The sequence below is a fragment of the Protopterus annectens genome, chromosome 7.part0 (assembly GCF_019279795.1).
Source record: "Protopterus annectens isolate FY-2018-M chromosome 7.part0, PAN1.0, whole genome shotgun sequence".
NCBI lineage: Eukaryota > Metazoa > Chordata > Ceratodontiformes > Protopteridae > Protopterus > Protopterus annectens.
This window is the reverse complement of record NC_056739.1, coordinates 1,082,457,809-1,082,477,512: the sequence shown is the minus strand read 5'-3', so window position 1 is coordinate 1,082,477,512 and position 19,704 is coordinate 1,082,457,809. Positions and strand designations below refer to the sequence as shown.

Below are 19,704 nucleotides of genomic sequence, written 5' to 3'. Positions count from 1 at the left end.
TTTCAAAACAAATTTGTTAGGGGAAAAAATATAAAAAATAAAAAACGTACACTATGCTGGTTGCATAAGTGTGCACACCCTTAAACTAATACTTTGTTGAAGCACCTTGGGATTTAATTACAGCATTCTGTCTTCTTGGGTAGGAGTCTATCAGCATGGCACATCTTGACTTGGCAATATTTGCCCACTCTTCCTTGCAAAAGCTCTCCAAATCTGTCAGATTGCAAGGGCATCTTCTGCACAGCCTCTTCAGGTCATCCCACAGATTTTCTATTTGATTTAGGTCTGACCTCTGGCTGGGCCATTCCAAAACGTTAATTTTCTTCTGGTGAAGCCATTCTTTTGTTGATTCGGATGTATGCTTGGGGTCATTGTTGTGCTGAAAGGTGAAATTCCTCATCAGCTTTCTAGCAGACGTTTGAAGGTTTTGGGCCAAAAGTGACTGGTATTTGGAACTGTTCATAATTCCCACCACCTTGAAAAAAAGCCCCAGTTCCAGCTGAAGAAAAGCAACCCCAAAACATGATACTGCCACCACCATGCTTCACTGTGGGGATGGTGTTCCTTTGGTGATGTGAAGTGCTGTTTTTGCGCCAAACATATCTTTTGGAATTGTGACCAAAAAGTTCAACCTTGGTCTCATCAGACCATAATACATTTTCCCACATGCTTTTGGGAGACATGACGTACTGTTTTGCAAATTTTAGCCGGGCCTGGAAGTTTTTCTGTGTAAGAAAAGGCTTTGGTCTTGCAACCCTACCCCAAAGTCCAGACATATGGAGAATAAGGGAGATTGTCGTCACATGTAGTACACAACCAGTACTTGACAGAAATTCCTGCAACTCCTTCACTGTTGCTGTAGGTCTCTTGGCAGCCTCCCTGACCAGTTTTTGTCTTGTCTTTTCTTCAATTTTGGAGGGGCATCCAGTTCTTTGCAACATCACTGTTGTCCCATATTTTCTCCACTTTTTGATGGCTGTTTTCACTGTGTTCCATGGTATATCCAATGCTGTGGAAATTTTTTTGTACCCTTCTCCTGACTGATACCTTTGAACAATGAAACCCCTTTAATACTTTGCAAGCTCTCGGAGAACCATAGCTTTTGCTGTACCAGGCAACTGAGTAAATGTCAGGAAAATCCGACTAGGACAGCTGAACTTTATTTGGGGTTAATCAGTCTCTCTAATTGATGGCAGGTGTGTACCCAAGAAGACTGAATGCTGTAATTAAATCAAAAGGTGCTTCAATAAAAGTATTAGTTTAAGGGTGTGCATACACAACAAAGCATTAGTTTAAGTGTGTGCACACCTATGCAATCAGCGTATTGTATGTTTTTTTTATTTTTCCCCCTAACAGGTTTGTTTTTCCATTGAATTGTACAGGTTATAGGTCACACTAAAGGTGGGAAAAGTTCTGAATTGATTTATTGTGGTTTCATTTTTTTATATCACAAAAACCTGGCATTTTAACAGGGGTGTGTGCACTTTTTATATCCACCGTAATTGATGAATTATGCTGAGGTAAATACCAACTAAGGTTACAAAAAGGGGGGGGGGAGGGGATACTATTTTGAAACTGTACGGTGCCTGATGCTGAAACCTGAAAGGTTAGAGGACAAAAAGGGAAAAATTTTAGGTAAAGAAAACAAATTCACTTACAAACCAAATATGATAAATGCTCAAGAGTGGACCCTATGTCTCAGCACAATGGAGGCAAGATCTGAGATACTGAGGATGGACTACGACATTATGGATAGAGGGAGGAGCTTGAGAGTTGGATCCAAAGTCTGAAGTATGCGGCCAAGTCGGCCTCGTAACCTGCTTGTAAAGCCCATTTGTTGAGGAAGAATGAAAAGGGCATCATCAGATCTGCTATTTGCCAAGTACAGTTTACAACATAAATGGTGAGCTGAAAGTTTGCAATGGAATTAACTCACTTCAGATTATATTGGTAACCATTTGAAATGTTGGGATAAGCTATAGTATAAATGAGTTCTGTCAGGGGTGTGGGGGGGCTTGCCACCCTGCAAAAAAAAAAAAAAAAAAAAAAAAAAAAAAAAAAAGTTTAAGGAGTAGAGTGATGTTTGAGACTTGTACTTCTACATTTTGTCTTTTTTTTTTCAGTGTGCGGGCACTCAGCATTTTGAGTGCTGACATTCAATAGGGAGCAAATTATGTTAAATCCATGCAGGGTTCTTCTCTAAGGCAGACCCTAGTTTTCTTCTGGTCAGGTCTGTAAAGTACAGCAATAATAACATAATGAATTACATATTTCAAAAGCACACCAAGGGGGTATACACTTACAGTAAACAGGAACCAAAGCACAGTGGCATAAATGCACACCATGAGCAAAAACACAAGAAAGAACTCCCTGTTTATCAGTCTTTTACCTCAAATTTATTCAAGAACTTGGAGGGGAAGGGAGGAACCGATGATCAAATCTGTACATAAAATGGTACTAATGATGAAATATAAACACCATCTGTCATTCAGCTGCACTCCTTAAATGGCACTTATTAGAAAGATATAGAATTATAGTTCCCTTTCTAAAAAAAAAAAAAACAGCCTGTGGTTTACATTTAGGAGACAGAGTCAGGGAAGAACAACTTTTGGGCCGCTGTGGTGGTGTCGCCTCACAGCAAGAGATTCTCTCATTCGATTCTCAGCTGGAGCACCTTCTATGTGGAGTCTGCATGTCCTCCCCGCGGTCGAGTGACGTTAAAGACATGCAGGCAGGTGCGAGTGTGAATGGGTGTGCCTTCTTTGAAGGTTGGGCTGGCAACTCTGCACCGAAAAAAAAAAAATCCACTGCCAATCATTAGTGGACCGGAGTTCTGCTGTGGCGACCCCTAACCGGGAAAAGCCGAAAGACATTACTAGTCAGAGAACAACTTTAGGCATATCCAAAGCCTGAGCAGTCAGAGCATCACACTTTAAATCACCGTGAACAATGTTCCATGCTTTAATTGCCATGAAGCATTTGTTCCTACAGCCTTTCATTGATCATGGGACACACACACTCACAGCTAGCATGTCTATCACGTTTCTAACTTCCTATACACATCTCAGTAAACTCTTACTTGGGCAATAACAATGCTTACAATACATAGAGTACTGGGAATGTTAAGTTGTAGGTAACATTTCAAAAAACTAATCTCAAATTCTTTTCTGTTTCCATTTACGTTCTTTATAGCATTCCTGCTTTCTATTTTCCACTATATTCTTAAACACATAAGGTCCAGAAATATAACGATACAGCAAACAGTCCCAGTATGATAAAGTGTGCCCGTTACTCAACAAGTAAATCTGCTGATGGACTAACTCTGACTTTAAAGCCAACACCATCTCTTTCCGAATTTTTATTACAAGCTCCCTTCAAATGCGCCTACAACACAATCTAACACCCACTCTTGGTGACGAAAATCAAGTCATGCTACAGACTCAAGTCACTACAAAACTGAACAAAAATGTTTTCTGACTGACTCGTACTTTAAACCTCTACAACAAATTAAGATATTACTATGGATTTTTGTTACTCCACAGAGTGGCTTCATTAAACGATAAACTGGATTACACAATAGAGCCACAGAAAATTATTTAAAATTTTTGGGGAAGTGGAAATAGAACAGCAAAACAATTCTCATTACTTCAGTCTACTTTTACATATTGCAAAACACACCACAGAAAGCCAATAAAATTCTACTGAAAGATATCGGTACATAATTTGATGAATTACAGCAATACACCAAGTGGGAATGCGCTGTAATACACTCATGCCTGGTATGTGGATTTGGTTACTGAAGCTTTGCTCTTGTGACAAAACACCACCAGGCTTAAGTACACTGTTGAATAACTGACACCCTGACAAGTATTACTGATTTAATATATGGGATTACTTTGCAGTGCAGCGTGATAAGATGTTTGGTGTGTAAGGATGCTGCTGATGTGCATTATAAATATTCTAAAATTAGGATATGTAATACAGCTGGCATTCTGAAACAATGCATTTAAATGTTTTCTCAGAGCAACATAATGAATCAGCTCTTGTAATAGATACTCACTTTCCTTTGCTGGCCAGGTTATCCAAACACGTTTTGATGTATTGATTGTAATAATCAACCTGTTCCTCATAAAATGTAGCTTTAGAACTCAAAGCCTGGTGCGTCTGCTGTAGCTTCACAAGCTCTGCCTTTCGACGCTGTCTGTACCTACGCTGGTTCCTTATATCCTAAAGAACAAATCCAAAAACAAACTTAAGAAGCTTTGAATTAGTTTCTTCAGGACTTAAATCTCACTTCAACAGACTGAAGGATTATGCAAATATACTCAGAACAGTTATCACAATTGAAGTACAGTTGTCTAAGACCTTACCATTAACAGTAAATGTCCTAACTTCTCGCTATTGCAGTATGCTTTACAACAGGGATGATCCTGCAGTGTATAACCATATGTCCACACAGCATACCAAAGCCTACCTTTTGGGTGCTGTACATCAGATGTATGTCCTATGTCCAAAGCAAAAGGTATATTTGTGAAATAAGACAGCTGAATATTTGTGAAATAAGACAGCTGAATATTTGTGAAATAAGACAGCTGAATCCTCAGAAATTAATTGTCCCAGGAGAACCAGAGCAATGCAAGAGAAAGCAAGAACATGTGCATCCTGGAAGGGAAAAAGACAGAGAAGGAAAGCAAGAAAGACCCCCTACACCAGAAGGAAGGCAAAGAATAACAGGAGGAGGCTAGGACAGAATATTGCAACAGTGAGAAGTACATCAACTGTTATGATAAGATCTTACACAACTGTACTGTGTCCTTATCACTGCTGCCGTCTTTACAAGGGGAAGAGTACAAATGCTACTGGAGATGATGGAAGGAGGAAACCACAAAGGATCCTTCCAAAAACCCACAAAGGATGGCCCTGAAAAACCCCACTCTGTCCATAGAAATGACATCCAACTTGCAATGTTTAGCAAAGATGTGTAGAGAAGACAACATAACTGCTTCCAAAACGGATCTACTATCCAGACACTTGGAAAAAGCACCAGAAGAGGCAACTGCCCTGGTAGAATGAACACGAGTAGAAGAAGAAAGTGGTTTGCCTTAAAATGAATAGCAAAAAGAATGGCCATAGAGATCCAGGAGATGGCTTGCGTGGAAACAGCCAAACTCAATGTTCTGGAATGAAAAGAAACAAAGTTGTTCAGACTTCCCGATATCTTTGGTCTTGTCCAGGTAATGTCAGAGCAGTCTACGTAAATCCAAAATGTGAAGAATCATCATACTAGCATTCTGCAGAGAGGGGAAAATAGGGAAGATGAACTGTTTGATTCAAGTACAAATCATTAATCATCTTGGGCATAAAAGCAGCATTGGTACACGGAGAGACATTGATCTTGTGAAAAAAACAAAACCGGTAGAACTGCCATGTATGCCTAAAGTTTTTGCAAAAGAGCTACCAGCAGTACAATCTTCTGAGTGCAGTACAGCAAGGAAGAGGAAAAGTCAGTCTCAAATGGAAACGGAGTTAATTTTTACAAGAACAAAATTAAACTTCTATGTAGGAGGAGGAATAGGCTTTCTTGGGGGCCTAATATAAAGGAAATTATTCAGAAATTATTTGACTTCAAAACAAGAAGCAAGGAGTGGATTCAAGGGCAGACAAGTGGAAAAGGCCAACAAATGAGCTTTAAAAGAAGAATATGCCAAACCAGAAGTTAGCAACTCACACACACAAGGACAGTAGGAATACCCGCAGAAAAAAAGGGTTCAGAATACGCTTGAGACACCAAACAGAAAGTCTCTGTTTAGCTTCATATGATTTTCTAGTGTCCTGCAAAACCCTATGCATGACCTCGGAAAACTGGTGTTGAAAAGGAATCAAAGCCCGGACACCTAGAAAGTCAACTGAAGGGTGGGGCAAGTGATGGTGAACAAGAGATCCTTTGTCCTGAGTGAGAAGCTCCATCATATGAAGTAACCGAATGACTGTCTCTGGCCAGATGAAATAATGGGGGAGCCAGTGCTGTTTGGACCAAAAGGGAGTCACCAGCATGATTTTGGGCTTATCTCACATGATGTTGCCCAGGACTTTTAGCAGTAGAGGAAGAGGGGAAAAGTATACAAATACATCCCCTGCCAAGAAAAAGACAGGACATCCACTTTCCAAGCCAGCAAAGTTGTCTGTTAAGAGATGAGGCAAAAAGAGATCTACATGAGGAAAACCCCACTGATGTATAATGCCCAGGAACACTCCATTCATGAGAATCTGTCCTGGACCTGCTCAAAGTGTCTGCCACAAGACTCAAGACTATGCTCTGTAGAATGTAAACCTTCCGAAGAAATAATTGATGGCAGACTGCAAAACCCAAGCTTTGAAGAGCAAGCCTGCAAGGAATGTAAGACTTTGTGCCCCCTTGCTTGTTCATGTACCACATGACTGTGGTATTGTCTGTGAAAATTCTTACGAGGACCTGGGACCCATAGGGTCAGAACCAAAGCTCTCATCTCCTTGATGCTGACATGGTTTGCCAGATGCTGGGGAGACCAAAGACCCTGGACCTTGAGGTTGTTGGAGGCTCCTCAAATAAGGTTGGAAGCATCCATGTACAGCTACAGAGTGGGAAGAGGAACTTGGAAAGGAAAACTTGGATTCAGGGAAATCTGGTGAATTCTCCAGTAGAACTCAAGCTGCAGACAAGGCAAGTGAGGAACAGGAAATCCAGAGGATGACAGTGCTAAAAATCTTTGAGATACCACTGAACTTTCTTCATAATGAGTCTGTCGATGGGAACCATTGGAGTGGTGGATGTCATGTAACCCAGAGCTCAAAGAAATTCTCTGGCAGGACAGATTGGGAAAGGAAGAAAAGACTGAAAATAGACAGTTAAGAACAGGACCTTCGGTGGGAGGAGGAAAGTACAGTTGTGTACACTTACCATAAATGTAGATGTTCGAGTGTATTCACTGTTGCAGTCATCACATTTGGGTTATCTGCTTGCAGTAGCCCTCAGTCGGCCTGATTATCAAAGTCTTGGGTCCTGCATCAGTTGCTGTCTCATCTTCCGTGTCGTCAGGTAGTCAGGGGTATAAAGCATGCAGTATATATATATGTATATGTGTATATATATATATATATATATATATCTATATCCCATTTCACTGAAACCCATTTGGTTGACAGCCCCATTTCATAGACAAAAGTAATCAGGGCAAAAACCTGGGATTTGCCCCCCTCCCCACTGTTGTGCGACTGTGGAGTTGTAATATATAGTTGGGGGTGTGTGGGGGGCACAGCCCCCCACATTGGGGGGTGTTTAGGGCGAAGCCCCCCACCTAGAAAGTTTGTCTATGAAATGAGCTGTCAACCAAATGGGTTTCAGTGAAATGGGATGTCAGCGAATAGAAGTAGACCCATATATATATATATATATATATATATATATATATATATATATATATATGTATGTGTGTATATATATATATATATATATATATATATATATATATATATATATATATATATACATACATACACACGCACACACACACACACAAAATTATACCTCCAACAAAAAAGCAAATACACCAAAAAGCTTTTAAGCATAGTAAAGGAGAACAGAGATGTAGCCAAAATAAGTCAGGGGGCTGGAGGGAGGGTAACCTGGACTGCAACAGTGAATACACTCAAACATCTACATTTATAGTAAGTGTACACGACTGTACTATGTTCTTCGTGTTTCACTGTTGCAGTCATCACATTTGGGTAGATTCCCAAAGCTAGGGATGGGAGGAGGAATTTAGATAGCATTAGGCCCAGCTATAAGGCCCTGCAAGAATGCAGTGGCAAAGCCAGCTCTGGATTTAGAGAAAATTGGCAAATGGTAATGCTTAGTGAAAGTATGTAAAGAACTCCAGGTAGCAGCTTCTATGATGTCTCTGGTAGGGACACCTCTGAGAAAGGCTGTAGAGGTAAGACGCAGCCCTGGTTGAATGGGGTCTAATCACCTGTGGGATAGGTTTTCCATGGTGTTTATAGCAGAAATGAATGCAACGGCATATCCATTTAGAAATGGTTTGCTTTGAAATAGCCTTCCCCTCTGCTCCTGCAGCAAATGCCACCAGCAGTTGTTCAGATTTCCTTTGAGGTTTAGTCCTGTCCAAGTAAAATCCAAGTTCTCTGTGCACATCCAAGGAGTGTAGTATCCGTTCCCTTTTGTTCTGTGGATTAGAAAAGAAGGTTGGCAAATTAATGGATTGATTACGAGCCACACTGGATACCACACCTTGGGCATGAAGGAGGGATTGGTCCTGAGGGACACCCTGTCCGCATGAAAGATGATGAAAGGCTCCACTGTCATAAGGGCCTGTAATTCAGATACCCTTCTTGCTGAAGTGATTGCTAAAAGGAAAGCTGTTTTCCAAGAAAGGAATTTTAACTCTGCACTTGCAGCTGGCTCAAAAGGAGGAAGAGTGAGTTTTTCCAATACAACGTTAAGGTCCCAGGCTGCAGTTGGGGCTTTCCTGGGTGGTCTTAAGTTTTTGGCCCCTCTGAGGAACTGCTTGAGCAGTGGGTGAGAAAAGAGGGGTGGGGTTCTGTGTTGTAATGAGCTGAAATGGCTGAGGCGTGAATTTTGATGGAAGAAGAAGAAAGGCCCTTGTGAAGCAGCTCAGTTAAGTATTGAAGAATTAATTGGGCGCACTGCTTTGGCCATCCCTTGAGTTTGGTTCCAAGCACAGAATCTTTTCCATTTTTCAACATAAGATTTTCTAGTACTAGGCCTCCTTACCTCCAAAATGACCTCCAACACTTGTTTACTGAGGGATGGTAACGAAGAGATTAGGTAATTAGCCAGGCTGCCAGGTTCAGGGTTTGAAGCTGGGGGTGCAGAATCTGGCTCTCCTGCTGTGACAGCAGGGTAGGGGTCTGAGGCAGGTGCCATGGGGCTAGCTGTGACACTGCGCAAGAGGGGGTACTAGTGTTGGCGTGGCCAGTCTGGTGCAATCAGTATCATCCTTGGTTTGTCCTGTTTGATCTTTAGTAGTACTTTGGAGAGGAGAGGCAGAGGAGGAATGGCATAAACTGATAGATTTTTCCAACTGAAGGACACAGCATCCACTTTCCAAGCTTGTTTGTGGGGAGTCCTTGTGCAGAATTTGTCCAGTTGGTAGTTCTGGGGGGAGGCAAACAGGTCTATATCTGGGATCCCCCATTTGTTGATCAACATGTTGAAAGTCTTTGGTTCCATTTTCCACTGGTATGGGTCCATGAGATTTCTGCTTAGTTTGTCTGCCAATGTATTTAGTTTTCCTGACAGGAATTGAGCCTGTAGATGCACTTGGTAGCTCAAGGCTGTGTTCCACAGAGCCATGGCTAGTCTGCAGAGGGAGTAAGAATGGGTACCCCCCTGCTTGTTTATGTAACACATAACAGTGGTGTTGTCCGTCTTTACCATTAATTGTCCTGGAAGAATGTGGTCCTTGAAGGCTGTCCAAGCATTCTGTACAGCTAACATTTCTTTTTGATTAATATGCAGGTGCATGTAACTTTGGTTCCATTTGCCCTGAATGCATTTCCCTGCCAGGTGAGCCCCCCGTGCATAGTCTGATACGTCTGTTGTTAGGGTTTGGGCGGCAGGGGGTAGAGTGAATGGTAGTCCCTTGTTTTGATGGCAGGCCTCTGCCCACCAAAGGAATTCTAACCGTAGGCAAGGTATGATGGGAATCATTGCTTCTAGATCCTAAGAATGTTGACACCATAGGCTTTTTAGATACCACTGTAGTTTCCTCATATGCAGTCTTGCATACGGAATTAGTAGAATGCATGAGGCCATGAACCCCAAGGCTTGCAGTATTTGCCTTGCAGAAATAGCAGGGTTTTTGGGGCCACTAGTTTGAAGTAAGTTGTTAAATTAATTTGTTTCTCTGGCTTGAGGAAAGCCATCTGGGAAGTTGTATTCAAGCTTGCTCCCAGGAATATAATTTGTTGACAGGGTACCAGATGTGATTTATTTTCGTTTATGGTGTACCCCAGAAAAGTTAACACCTTTTGTGCAAATGCCAGATGATTCAAAGTATGCCCTGGCTTTCTGCCTGAATTAGACAATAGTCCAGGTATGGGTATATTTGAATATTTCTTTGCCTGCAAAATGCAATGACTGGAGCTAGGCACTTTGTGAATACCCTGGGTGCAGTAGATAAGCCAAGGGGCATTGCAGAGAACTGACAGTGCATGTAGCCTGCTTTGAAGCGTAGGTATCTTCTGCAAGATTCCCTGATTGGGATGTGCACGTAGGCTTCCTTTAAATCCAGTGTTGCCAACCAGGCATCCTTGCCTAGCATAGGAAGTAACTGGGGAAGAGTTAGCATCTTGAATTTTGAAATCACCAAAAAGGTGTTTAAGGTAGAAAGGTCCAGGATAGAATGCCATGAGCTGTCTTTTCTGGGTACCAGGAAAAGTCAAGTAGAAACCTTGTCCCTTTTTCTCTTCTGGTATAGTTTGAATAGCCTTTATGCTTAAGAAAGAGAGTAATTGCTTTTGAGCCTCTGCACACTGATTTGGGGGTAGATCTGGCCAACCGTTTGGGGTTGGTAACGTGTGGAAGTGAAATCTGTATCCTTGGGAAACTATATTTAAAACCCATTTGCCCTGGGTAATAAGTTCCCAGTCTTTTGCCTGCAGAGCAATATTTCCCCCTAAAGGAGCAGTCAGTTGAGAAGTGCTTGAAAGTTTTAAAATTAAGTCATTGAGACAGTTTACCATAGGGGGAGTCTTACTACTCCCTAATTTGGAAGTGGGAGCCCCCCACTGCTTAGTCCTGTGCATACCCTGGGATTGAAGCCTGGGGGTTCTGCTGGTTCTGGGTTTGGACTGAGAAGGCCTGGGAGAGGCAGGAAAGGACCATTTCTTAGAGGGCCAATGCCTACTAAATCTTGGAGGCTGTACTTGTAGGAAATATTTAACAGTTTGCATAGATTTAGCTTTTTCCTCCATCTTTTTAAGAATTTCTTCTGCTTTGTTGCCAAACAGGCGGTCCTGAATTAAAAAGGAACATCCAGCACTTTAGCTTTAACATGATCTGCAAAGCATTGCTCCTTAAGCCAAGCATGCCTTCTAAGTACAGACCCAGTGACAGCAGCCCTGCAAGATGCCTCTAGAGAATCAAAACCACATTGCAAAGCATGTTTTCCAACCTGTTCAGCAGAATGCATTAAATCCTGTAAATCCTTGTTTTCAGCACAATCAGGAATCAACATAATTTTCTGTTTAAGCAATCCAATAATATGCTGCTGATACTTTAACATATGAAACTGGCAAATTACGGCCCTAATGGTCAAGGTTGCAGAAGTGTATACCTTCTTACCCCATCTATCCAGCGCCCTGGAGTCTCTATCAGAGGGGGTAGGATTTTTGGCAGTAGTAGCCTTAATGCCCTTGGGTCCCTGTGAAATGGTCTCAGGATCCGCAATAGGATTTTTAAAAAGGAACTTGTGAGAGTCACGAACCCGGTAATATCAGGTTTTCTGGGAGCAGGAGGTAAAGAGTCAGGGGCCAAGCTACATTCCGAAAAGGCATCATCAACAATGTCTAGTACAGGAGGGATAGCTAAAGGCCTGTGCTGGGGCAGGAGTAAGAAATCCCTAAGGCTCTTTTTAGAATCAAGAGTAATCCTGGCTTTCCCAACGAAAATGCTCCCTAAGCGTATGCAAGGTTTCACCAAAAGAGAAATCCTCTGGGGGGGGGGGGGGTTAGAGTTCTCTGCATCAGAATCCTCATAAGTAGATATGGGTAAATCCTGGTCATCAGAGGAAACAGAAATTTCAGAATCCTGGTCAGAAGTATCATAAGCAAACTCAGTCCTAGGTCTCTTAGAGGGGGAAGGCTGGCTTCCCCTGATTAAAGTAAGAAGGTCTTCAGCCATTCTTCTTATTTGTTTTTTAGGCATAGAGGCCTGACCATGCGGTCTGGGCGTTGCTTTTCTAGGCATGGTTCGGGTTTTAGGCCTTGAAGAAGATGATGGTGTCTGTTTAAAAGTTTTCCCAATGGGGTACTTCGCTTTAGTTGAAGACTTCGGTTCTGAAACTCAAACGAAAATTTCAGGAGTTGGCCGACCGGCACTTGCGAACTGCTTCAGGCACCGCACGGCAAGAAAGACTGATGTAATGGCGTGAGCTGCATGCTTTATACCCCTGACTACCTGACGTCATGGAAGATGAGACAGCAACCGATGCAGGACCCAAGACTTTGATAATCGGGCCGACTGAGGGCTACTGCAAGCAGATAACCCAAATGTGATGACTGCAACAGTGAAACACGAAGAACATCGCCATCGTTGTCATGGTATCCCAATTGTAATGAATACTGCAGCAGTGATAAGGAAGGACATCAAAGAACACATTCATTAGTCTGCATGACCAAACAACAATTAAAGCATTTCTTGTATTCAGTAATGTATAACATCCACTTGTGGGCTGTAGATTCCTTATCACCATCTTCATCAATGAAACAGGTTATGCACATCAACAGCCCTGGAATCAGCTAGGAAAAGGAAAACAAGAAACTAAAGTACATCTTTACACCATCCTGGAAGGCTGCATTGCCATTCACAATCACAGCAACAATAACAGTCAGGACATCATGATGCAATGACACAAATAGCCATTTGATGTTCTATAACAATAACACAACAGTTATGAATGAAAAATTGTGCTGTGATGTGATTTATATAGATTTAACTTCAGCATTTGACAGGGTCATACACAAAACACTGATCAATAAATTAGTACAACTAGGTATTGATGTACTGTTGATAAAAAGGATAGTTGCATGGCTTACGAATAAGGACATGGCAAGTATCACACACCAAATGGACAGGTGAAATCCTTAGTTACAGTCATGGTGTCCCACAGGGCTCTGTCCTAGGCCCTTACTTGTTTAGATTGAATCTTTCAGACCTTACTTTTTCATCTGAGGTGTTCTACAGTCTATATGCTGACGACCTGAAATTGGGTAAACTGATTGCAAGTGTTACAGATAAGGCATGTCTGCAAAACAATTTGACTAAATTGACCATTTGGACACAGGAGAATAATATGTTGATACATCAAAAACTAAGCATATGAGATTCGGGACACAAACTGAAAGGTGAATATTTAACACAGCACACAGCGATTGAAACTGTAGACTCATTTAAGGACCTGGGTATATGGGTAGATTCAGCTATGAGTTTTTCTAATCCTATCAACCAATTGGCTAATGATAGTTATAGAACTATAAATTGTATAAAACGATTTATAAAGTCTAGGAAATCAAACATAATTAAGTCACTGCTTGTTAGTTACATTAGACTCAAACTTGAATATGGAAACCCTACAGGAAAACAAGCATGAATAAACTGGAAAGAGTACAGTGGAAATATACCGAGGGCATCCATGGATGTGAAAATCTAAGTTATTAAGAAAGACTAAAATATCTGAACTTGTACAGTGTCTCTTACAGATATTTAAGAGGAGATCTTATTCAGGTATATAGGGTATTTAGGGACAACTACCTCTGGGAATGTCTGGGGTTATCAAAAAGTACTAGAGAATAATCAGACAACCTATGTAGAACATTCTACAGGAATGAGAAGTGTACTAATTGTTTCTCTGACAGAGTAGCTGATGGTTGGAACAGACTACCAAATTACATTAAAGCAAGTACTAGAGTTTAGATATTTTTAAGAACAGCCTGGACATTTATTATGAGAACAAGTGTTTTGGTATATTGGCAAGCTAAAGGGCATTAATGTCCGTGGTTGAAACATTTGTATGTATGTTTGTATGCATGTCAGAATGCTTATGCAGACATGAAATTCACCCATCAGAGATAACAGGACAATTTGCAAATCAAAACAAAAAGTTGACTCTTTCAAAGACTCTGGTCTGATTATTGGGCTCTTTATAGTTTAAAAAAAACACATTTGTTGGGATGCAGCGGATTTCTAAAAGTGAGTGTGTGGCATTGCTAGGGTCTGCAAAAATTAATTTAAAAATCAAAGCACATGAAATAAGTGTACCTAATTAATGCCCTGCTCCTCTGAAGTCTGATGAAAAACCAGGCACAGGCAACTGAAAATCAGAATCTCTGGTTAGTGGATCAAATGTAAAAAGCATAAAGCAATATTAGGAAAAAAGCTTTCGACAAATTTGAAAGCCTAAATTGTACATTGATGTCCCACTAGTGAACACAACAGTGAACTACAAGTCGTTGAACATGCAGAGGGAGCACTAAAATGAATATGTAACACTGAGAAATGTAAAGCTCATTTTATCTTTGTTAGATCAGTTAAGACCCACTACATACACTAGCACATTTTAAAAGGGATCCTGCAACACTGCTCTCATGAAGTGACCTGCTCAGATGAACAAAAACAGAATGCAGACTACTGAAATCTAAGGCCTGCAAGTTAAAACTCATTGCAGATCCCTGCTTTCTCTCTCAGATGCCACAATAAAGCAGAAACAAATGCATACAATGGTTAAAAGTAGAAGTTTTATCTTTTGTCTTTACCTTTGCAATATCATTTATAAGGTCCTGGTACCGATTTTCAGGGTTCACTTTTCCCATCTCTGTTAGCTTTTTCAGGTTCGACTGGATTTTAGCTTTCTTTTCTGCTAGAGTTAGATTTGTTTCTTCTAATGTTGTCTTGGCTTTTTTCATTTTATCAGGTGTCTTAGCATCTCGAATTGCACGCCTCTGCATTGCTTTCTGATGGTCAGTTTCCTATAAATAAATAAATAAATAAAAAGTCACAGCCGAGATAAAAAATTAACTGATGGCAAACACCATGTATTAAGATGCAAATTTCTCACTATTTTGGGCACATGCCAGTATAAGCTGATACGAAGCACCTAGTCTACTGTTCATTTCACGTTCCATCACTACAGTGTGAAAATAGTGCTTAAAAAACAAAGTTAAGACCTGAGCAACTTGGCAGATAACTGAGTCTATGGCAGGAAGGAGTATGACTGTGGCAACTGCCATATCTAAAAGGTTAGACATCTGATCTTGTAACTTAACCCCTTCCCTTCCATACATCCTTCTACATAACATGCTCTGACTTTACTTTTCACCGAGATTCTTTCAGCATGCCAACTCTGACATCTGATCTACATCTTATTCTTGTACACATGGTATTTCTTCATTCACTGTGTATAAAATATCATGTATTGATTGTGTTTACCCTCAGACCGAGACTGAAATAGGTCCAATGGAATCAGTGTTTTGCCTGGTTAACAAATTCAAATGAAATAAAGTAAAATAAAACTGCATTTCTTGTGGGCTGTAACATTTACCTTGTCCTAACACATGACAGAAAAAAGGTCAAAGCACACACTTCTACTTGACAACCACAGGTACTGAATAAGCCCTGGAATTAGTCTGTAGCTGATATGCATTGCAAAGAGGAACCACAGAGATTCAAGGCAGGCAAATGTATTTGAAAATAAGCTTGTTTAAACTGGCCTTGAGACGCTCATTAGCCATAACCAAACCAAGAAATGTATAGAAAATGAGACATGCATGGTACGCAAAATTCAGTGAAATAAAAGAATGTACAACAATAAAAAAAAAAACAGTATTACACACAACTCAGTCAATGATCAACATTAATACAATGTAAAACATCTAATAGGTAAGCCATCAACAAAACGAACATTATTAGAGATCAAGAAATCAATCAGCAGAGTGACATTATTAACACAATGTGAAAGCATAACAGTACTGTGGGATCATTATGCTACCTATAAGTAGCCATGTCATCAAAGACATTATGCTCCTTGAATGGACCTTAGGTGGAAATATCTTTTCCACCAATTAGAATCTGTCGGACTTTCTTTCAAGTCCCCTCAACATAAGCACACACACACACACACACACACACACACACACACACACACACACACACACACACACACACCACTAGCGACCACCTTGTTTCAAATCAAATCAAAATGTAACTGATATCTTGCACTATATTATTAAACAAGGAATGCACATTTGGCTGACTTACATGGAATTCCCAAAATCTGCAGCTTGCCAACAGTCATTCATATACTTGGGGATGTAGGAAAGGTTATTAATGACCCATCAATATGGGCCATTTCAAATCAAGTGATACTTTAAAAATGCATCTACAATATCTACAGTTAGGACCCTCCTTGACAAGTCCTTGGTTGGCTTTAATCCAAAGCAGTTACCACCAGAGTGGAAACAACCAAAGGATTAATCAAGCACAGGGCTCAAACATATGGGTAATGCAGTACTCAGGTTGTCAACACTAACTCTTGTTGAAGTCATGCACCAAAGTCCAAGTGGCTGTGGTACATACTTGTAATGGAGACATTTATGAGGCAAGCATTGCAGAAAACTAACCCATCAGTGGAGTGAACTCTGATGACAGCCTGATAGCAAAAAAGCAATGCAGTTGGCAGAGTAATTAGAAAAGGTCTGTCAACCTTAAGTTCCAATCCCCACCCCTGGTGCAAAGTAGACTAGTCTAGGTTTCTAAACTCATACACTCAATTTAGGTAATGCACAAGATGCTGAAACACATCCAAAACATGAGGGGCCCTCTTGCTCCACATTTCTGCTGCCAAAAGGAACACTGGGAGGTTCACAGAGGGGTTGCGGGAGAAAACCAAAACTACCAGTGGAGGGAAATATGGATGTTTTCTTGAGGAACATCTTATCTTTGTGAAAAGACAGAAATAATTAGCTAAATATAAGAGCCTGAAGCCCAGAGATCATACAAAAAAAGTGATGGCTACCAGAAAAAGGCATTTTCCAAGATGTGGTCTTTAATACTACTGAGCTAGCCATCTTAAACAGGGGACAAAACAAGTTCAAGTCTCTTGGAGGGAATGGGGTTATTCAAAATAAGGCAGAGAAGCAGTATTAAGTAGCTGCTTACCCAGCCATTGCCGGGTCATAATCTTGCCTCCCACAAGATCATGATGCAAAGAAACTGATATGCAACTAGGCTGTTAACTATCTGAGTCCCTTGTTATACTGGAGGTGTATGAGACATATCAAGGTCAACTGCAGGATGATCAGCTGGGGTGGCTGAGGGTACTGTGCCACCCAAATGGACAACACCAATTCAACTTTGAGCCGCAGACTTATCAGACATGGGGGGCTTCTAAACAGCCTCAATCACCTCTGAGACTACAGCTGGTAAACCTGTTAAGACTGGGGGTTTACACTAGAAGCTAAGCCCAGAGGGTAGCCAGCTGTTGTCCCAAAAGTGGGGGACTCTTTCAACATTGATAACAGTTTTCTGCATCACCAATGACTTTACAGTTTGAAGCCACAATTCATGGTTAGCAAGGGGTGATACAAATAAGTGTTGGTCTTTTCTTCTTGGATATTCTGATAAGGTGTGGAATGAGTGCACATGCCAGAAATGTATATGGGAACTTTATGTAACACAGGCCTGAAAATGTGTAGACTACTATGCTCCCCTTGACATGCACACTCTCCTGTGGGCACGGTACTTGAAGCTGAAGCTCCAGTAAAAAACAGGAGAAGTGACCTAGGGCATCTGCCAGCTCACACTCACCTGGTTGAGATGTCAGCCACTTTGATGTTTCTTTACAATAAGTAATACCAGATGAACATCACCTCCCTAAACAGGGGTTATGATCCTGTAGTGCCTTGCTTGTTTAGGTACCACAGGATGGACTGGTTATCTGACCAGCTAAGGAAGGTTCCCAGCAGCAGTTTCTTCTCCAAAGTAGTCAGGCCCAGGAGAAATGCTCTCAGCTCTGACTGACTGATGTAGATCCCTTCTTCAGTGGGAGAACTATGCTCCTTGTACTGAGTGGGAGCTTAGGTGATCTTCCCAAACCACAAGCGAAGTGCCCATTTTCAAAATTTATGAAAGGTTTTGAGGCAGCAGGAGGAAGCCACCATAAGGCTGATGGGAGTTGCTTACCACTGCAAAACCCTAGCAACAATGTTCACACACCAAGCCATCTATCAGCACACAGTGACACCTCACACACAGTCCAATGCAATGGCTGCATCCTCTCATCTACAAACAAAAGCCATGGAAGTCTCAGGTAGCCATCATGCCTAGAAGACACAGTAGAGTCTGAGCCTGGATCCGGCAGTGTGTTTCTTCAGGTACACAGCCAGAGCCAACACCTCCTATGCTCACTTCCCATAGAGGGAAACAGATTCCAACTCTGTCATCATGAAACAAAACTTCTGAGCAGGAATCAGGGATACATTTCTTCACTGCATGGCCACTGATGAAGCACTCACGAGAAGGCCATCTTCAGTCCCTGGATGGAACTACCAGAAGCAGGTAGTTTAGGTACAGGAACACCAAAAAATCCTTCTACTGCAATGTTTCCACTGGTTAAATGCGAAACAGCAACACTCTGCACTGGAATTGATGCCCAGCAAAAAATAATGAGAGGCTTTTCCATGTAAATTCCAAATGCTGATACAGCAAAATGCACCAGTCAGATCCAGTGACAGTAACTAGGTCCAATGAAGGAGCAAAGACACTATCTCTTGCAAGGTGACCACACAAAACCACAAACACAAGATGTGCAAGTTTAAGTTGCTGCGGTCCGAAATGAGACAGCACTCATCTGTCTCAGAGGTAAGCACGAGAGACTAACTCTAAAACCAATGATTCCTCAGATTCCACTGCATCATCTGGCACCATCAGACATGCAAATATCAGTATAAAGATTATGAAGACCACCATGCCCTAAATTCTAGCTCTAGATGCGTACTATTACATTCTCATCCAGGTTTCATCTGGGGTGCCAAATTTATGACACTCTAGGATCTCTACAAGAAAAAGGATGACCCACAGCAGCATGTCCAGCTTCATAACAATGAGGACAATCCTCTAACATGGGATCATAGATGTTTTTTTCCCCAGTTTATGGTCACTCCTTGGGACTGCAACCACAGGAGCTGCTATTCCAAAGGCCGTATCAGGCAGACAATCGATAAGGCCACAAGGCCCAAGTTGACCAAATACAAGGAACAAGGACAACAACTTGGCAAACACATAAGGCATAAAGAAAGTCCAAATGACTGCACTTTTGCCTGAAAGTGGTGCCCACAAAGGAAAATCAAAGAACCCTCTGCATGGCCTCCAGTCACTGATGCATCAGAAGATGCTGCCTTGTCCAGCAACACCATCCAACTGCCCTGAAGCAACACAGATGACCTGGACAGCCACTACTCAGAATCTGATACATGGAATGGGGTTGCTAAAGCAACAAAGGTCCATACAAGGGAAGGATGTGTGTGGAAGTTGTTTGCCTAATATACAATCAGAAAGAGGCAGGAGAACCACGCTTGGCCTTGTTCCAAAGCAGTGAGATTCTTTACAGGCCTGCTGAAGTACAATATCCGAGTGCGTTTCAACAGCAATAATGGGAAAGTCTAGTCTCTTAATAAAGTCCTTTTTAAGGCAGAACCTCAAAGCTCTAAGATACAGCCTACCATGACAACACCTAGAGCCCAACTCTCCTTTGGGATGACAATATCAATACCAGAACAAGCCATGAAAAGAGGCCAAGGACCCGAGGGACATGTGAATGTACCATCGATGAATGAAGGACAAGCCACAGGGAAAAGGAGGACTGAGATCTGGGACCATGCATCCAAACCCCTCATTACTCTAGAAGAAAACAT

At 41.5% G+C, this 19,704-nt stretch overlaps 1 protein-coding gene across 1 annotated transcript in view; it reads right to left on the bottom strand.

The window, feature by feature from the left end:
* The window catches only part of IQGAP1 (IQ motif containing GTPase activating protein 1), a 1,927,315-nt gene that overhangs the window by 167,842 nt on the left and 1,739,769 nt on the right, over positions 1–19,704 (bottom strand). Inside the window, exons 32-33 of the mRNA XM_044076373.1 lie at positions 14,551–14,763; positions 4,061–4,227 (exon numbers count right to left, since the gene is read on the bottom strand). Coding sequence (XP_043932308.1) covers positions 4,061–4,227; positions 14,551–14,763 — 380 coding nt within the window. The remainder of the gene's footprint in view (positions 1–4,060; positions 4,228–14,550; positions 14,764–19,704) is intronic.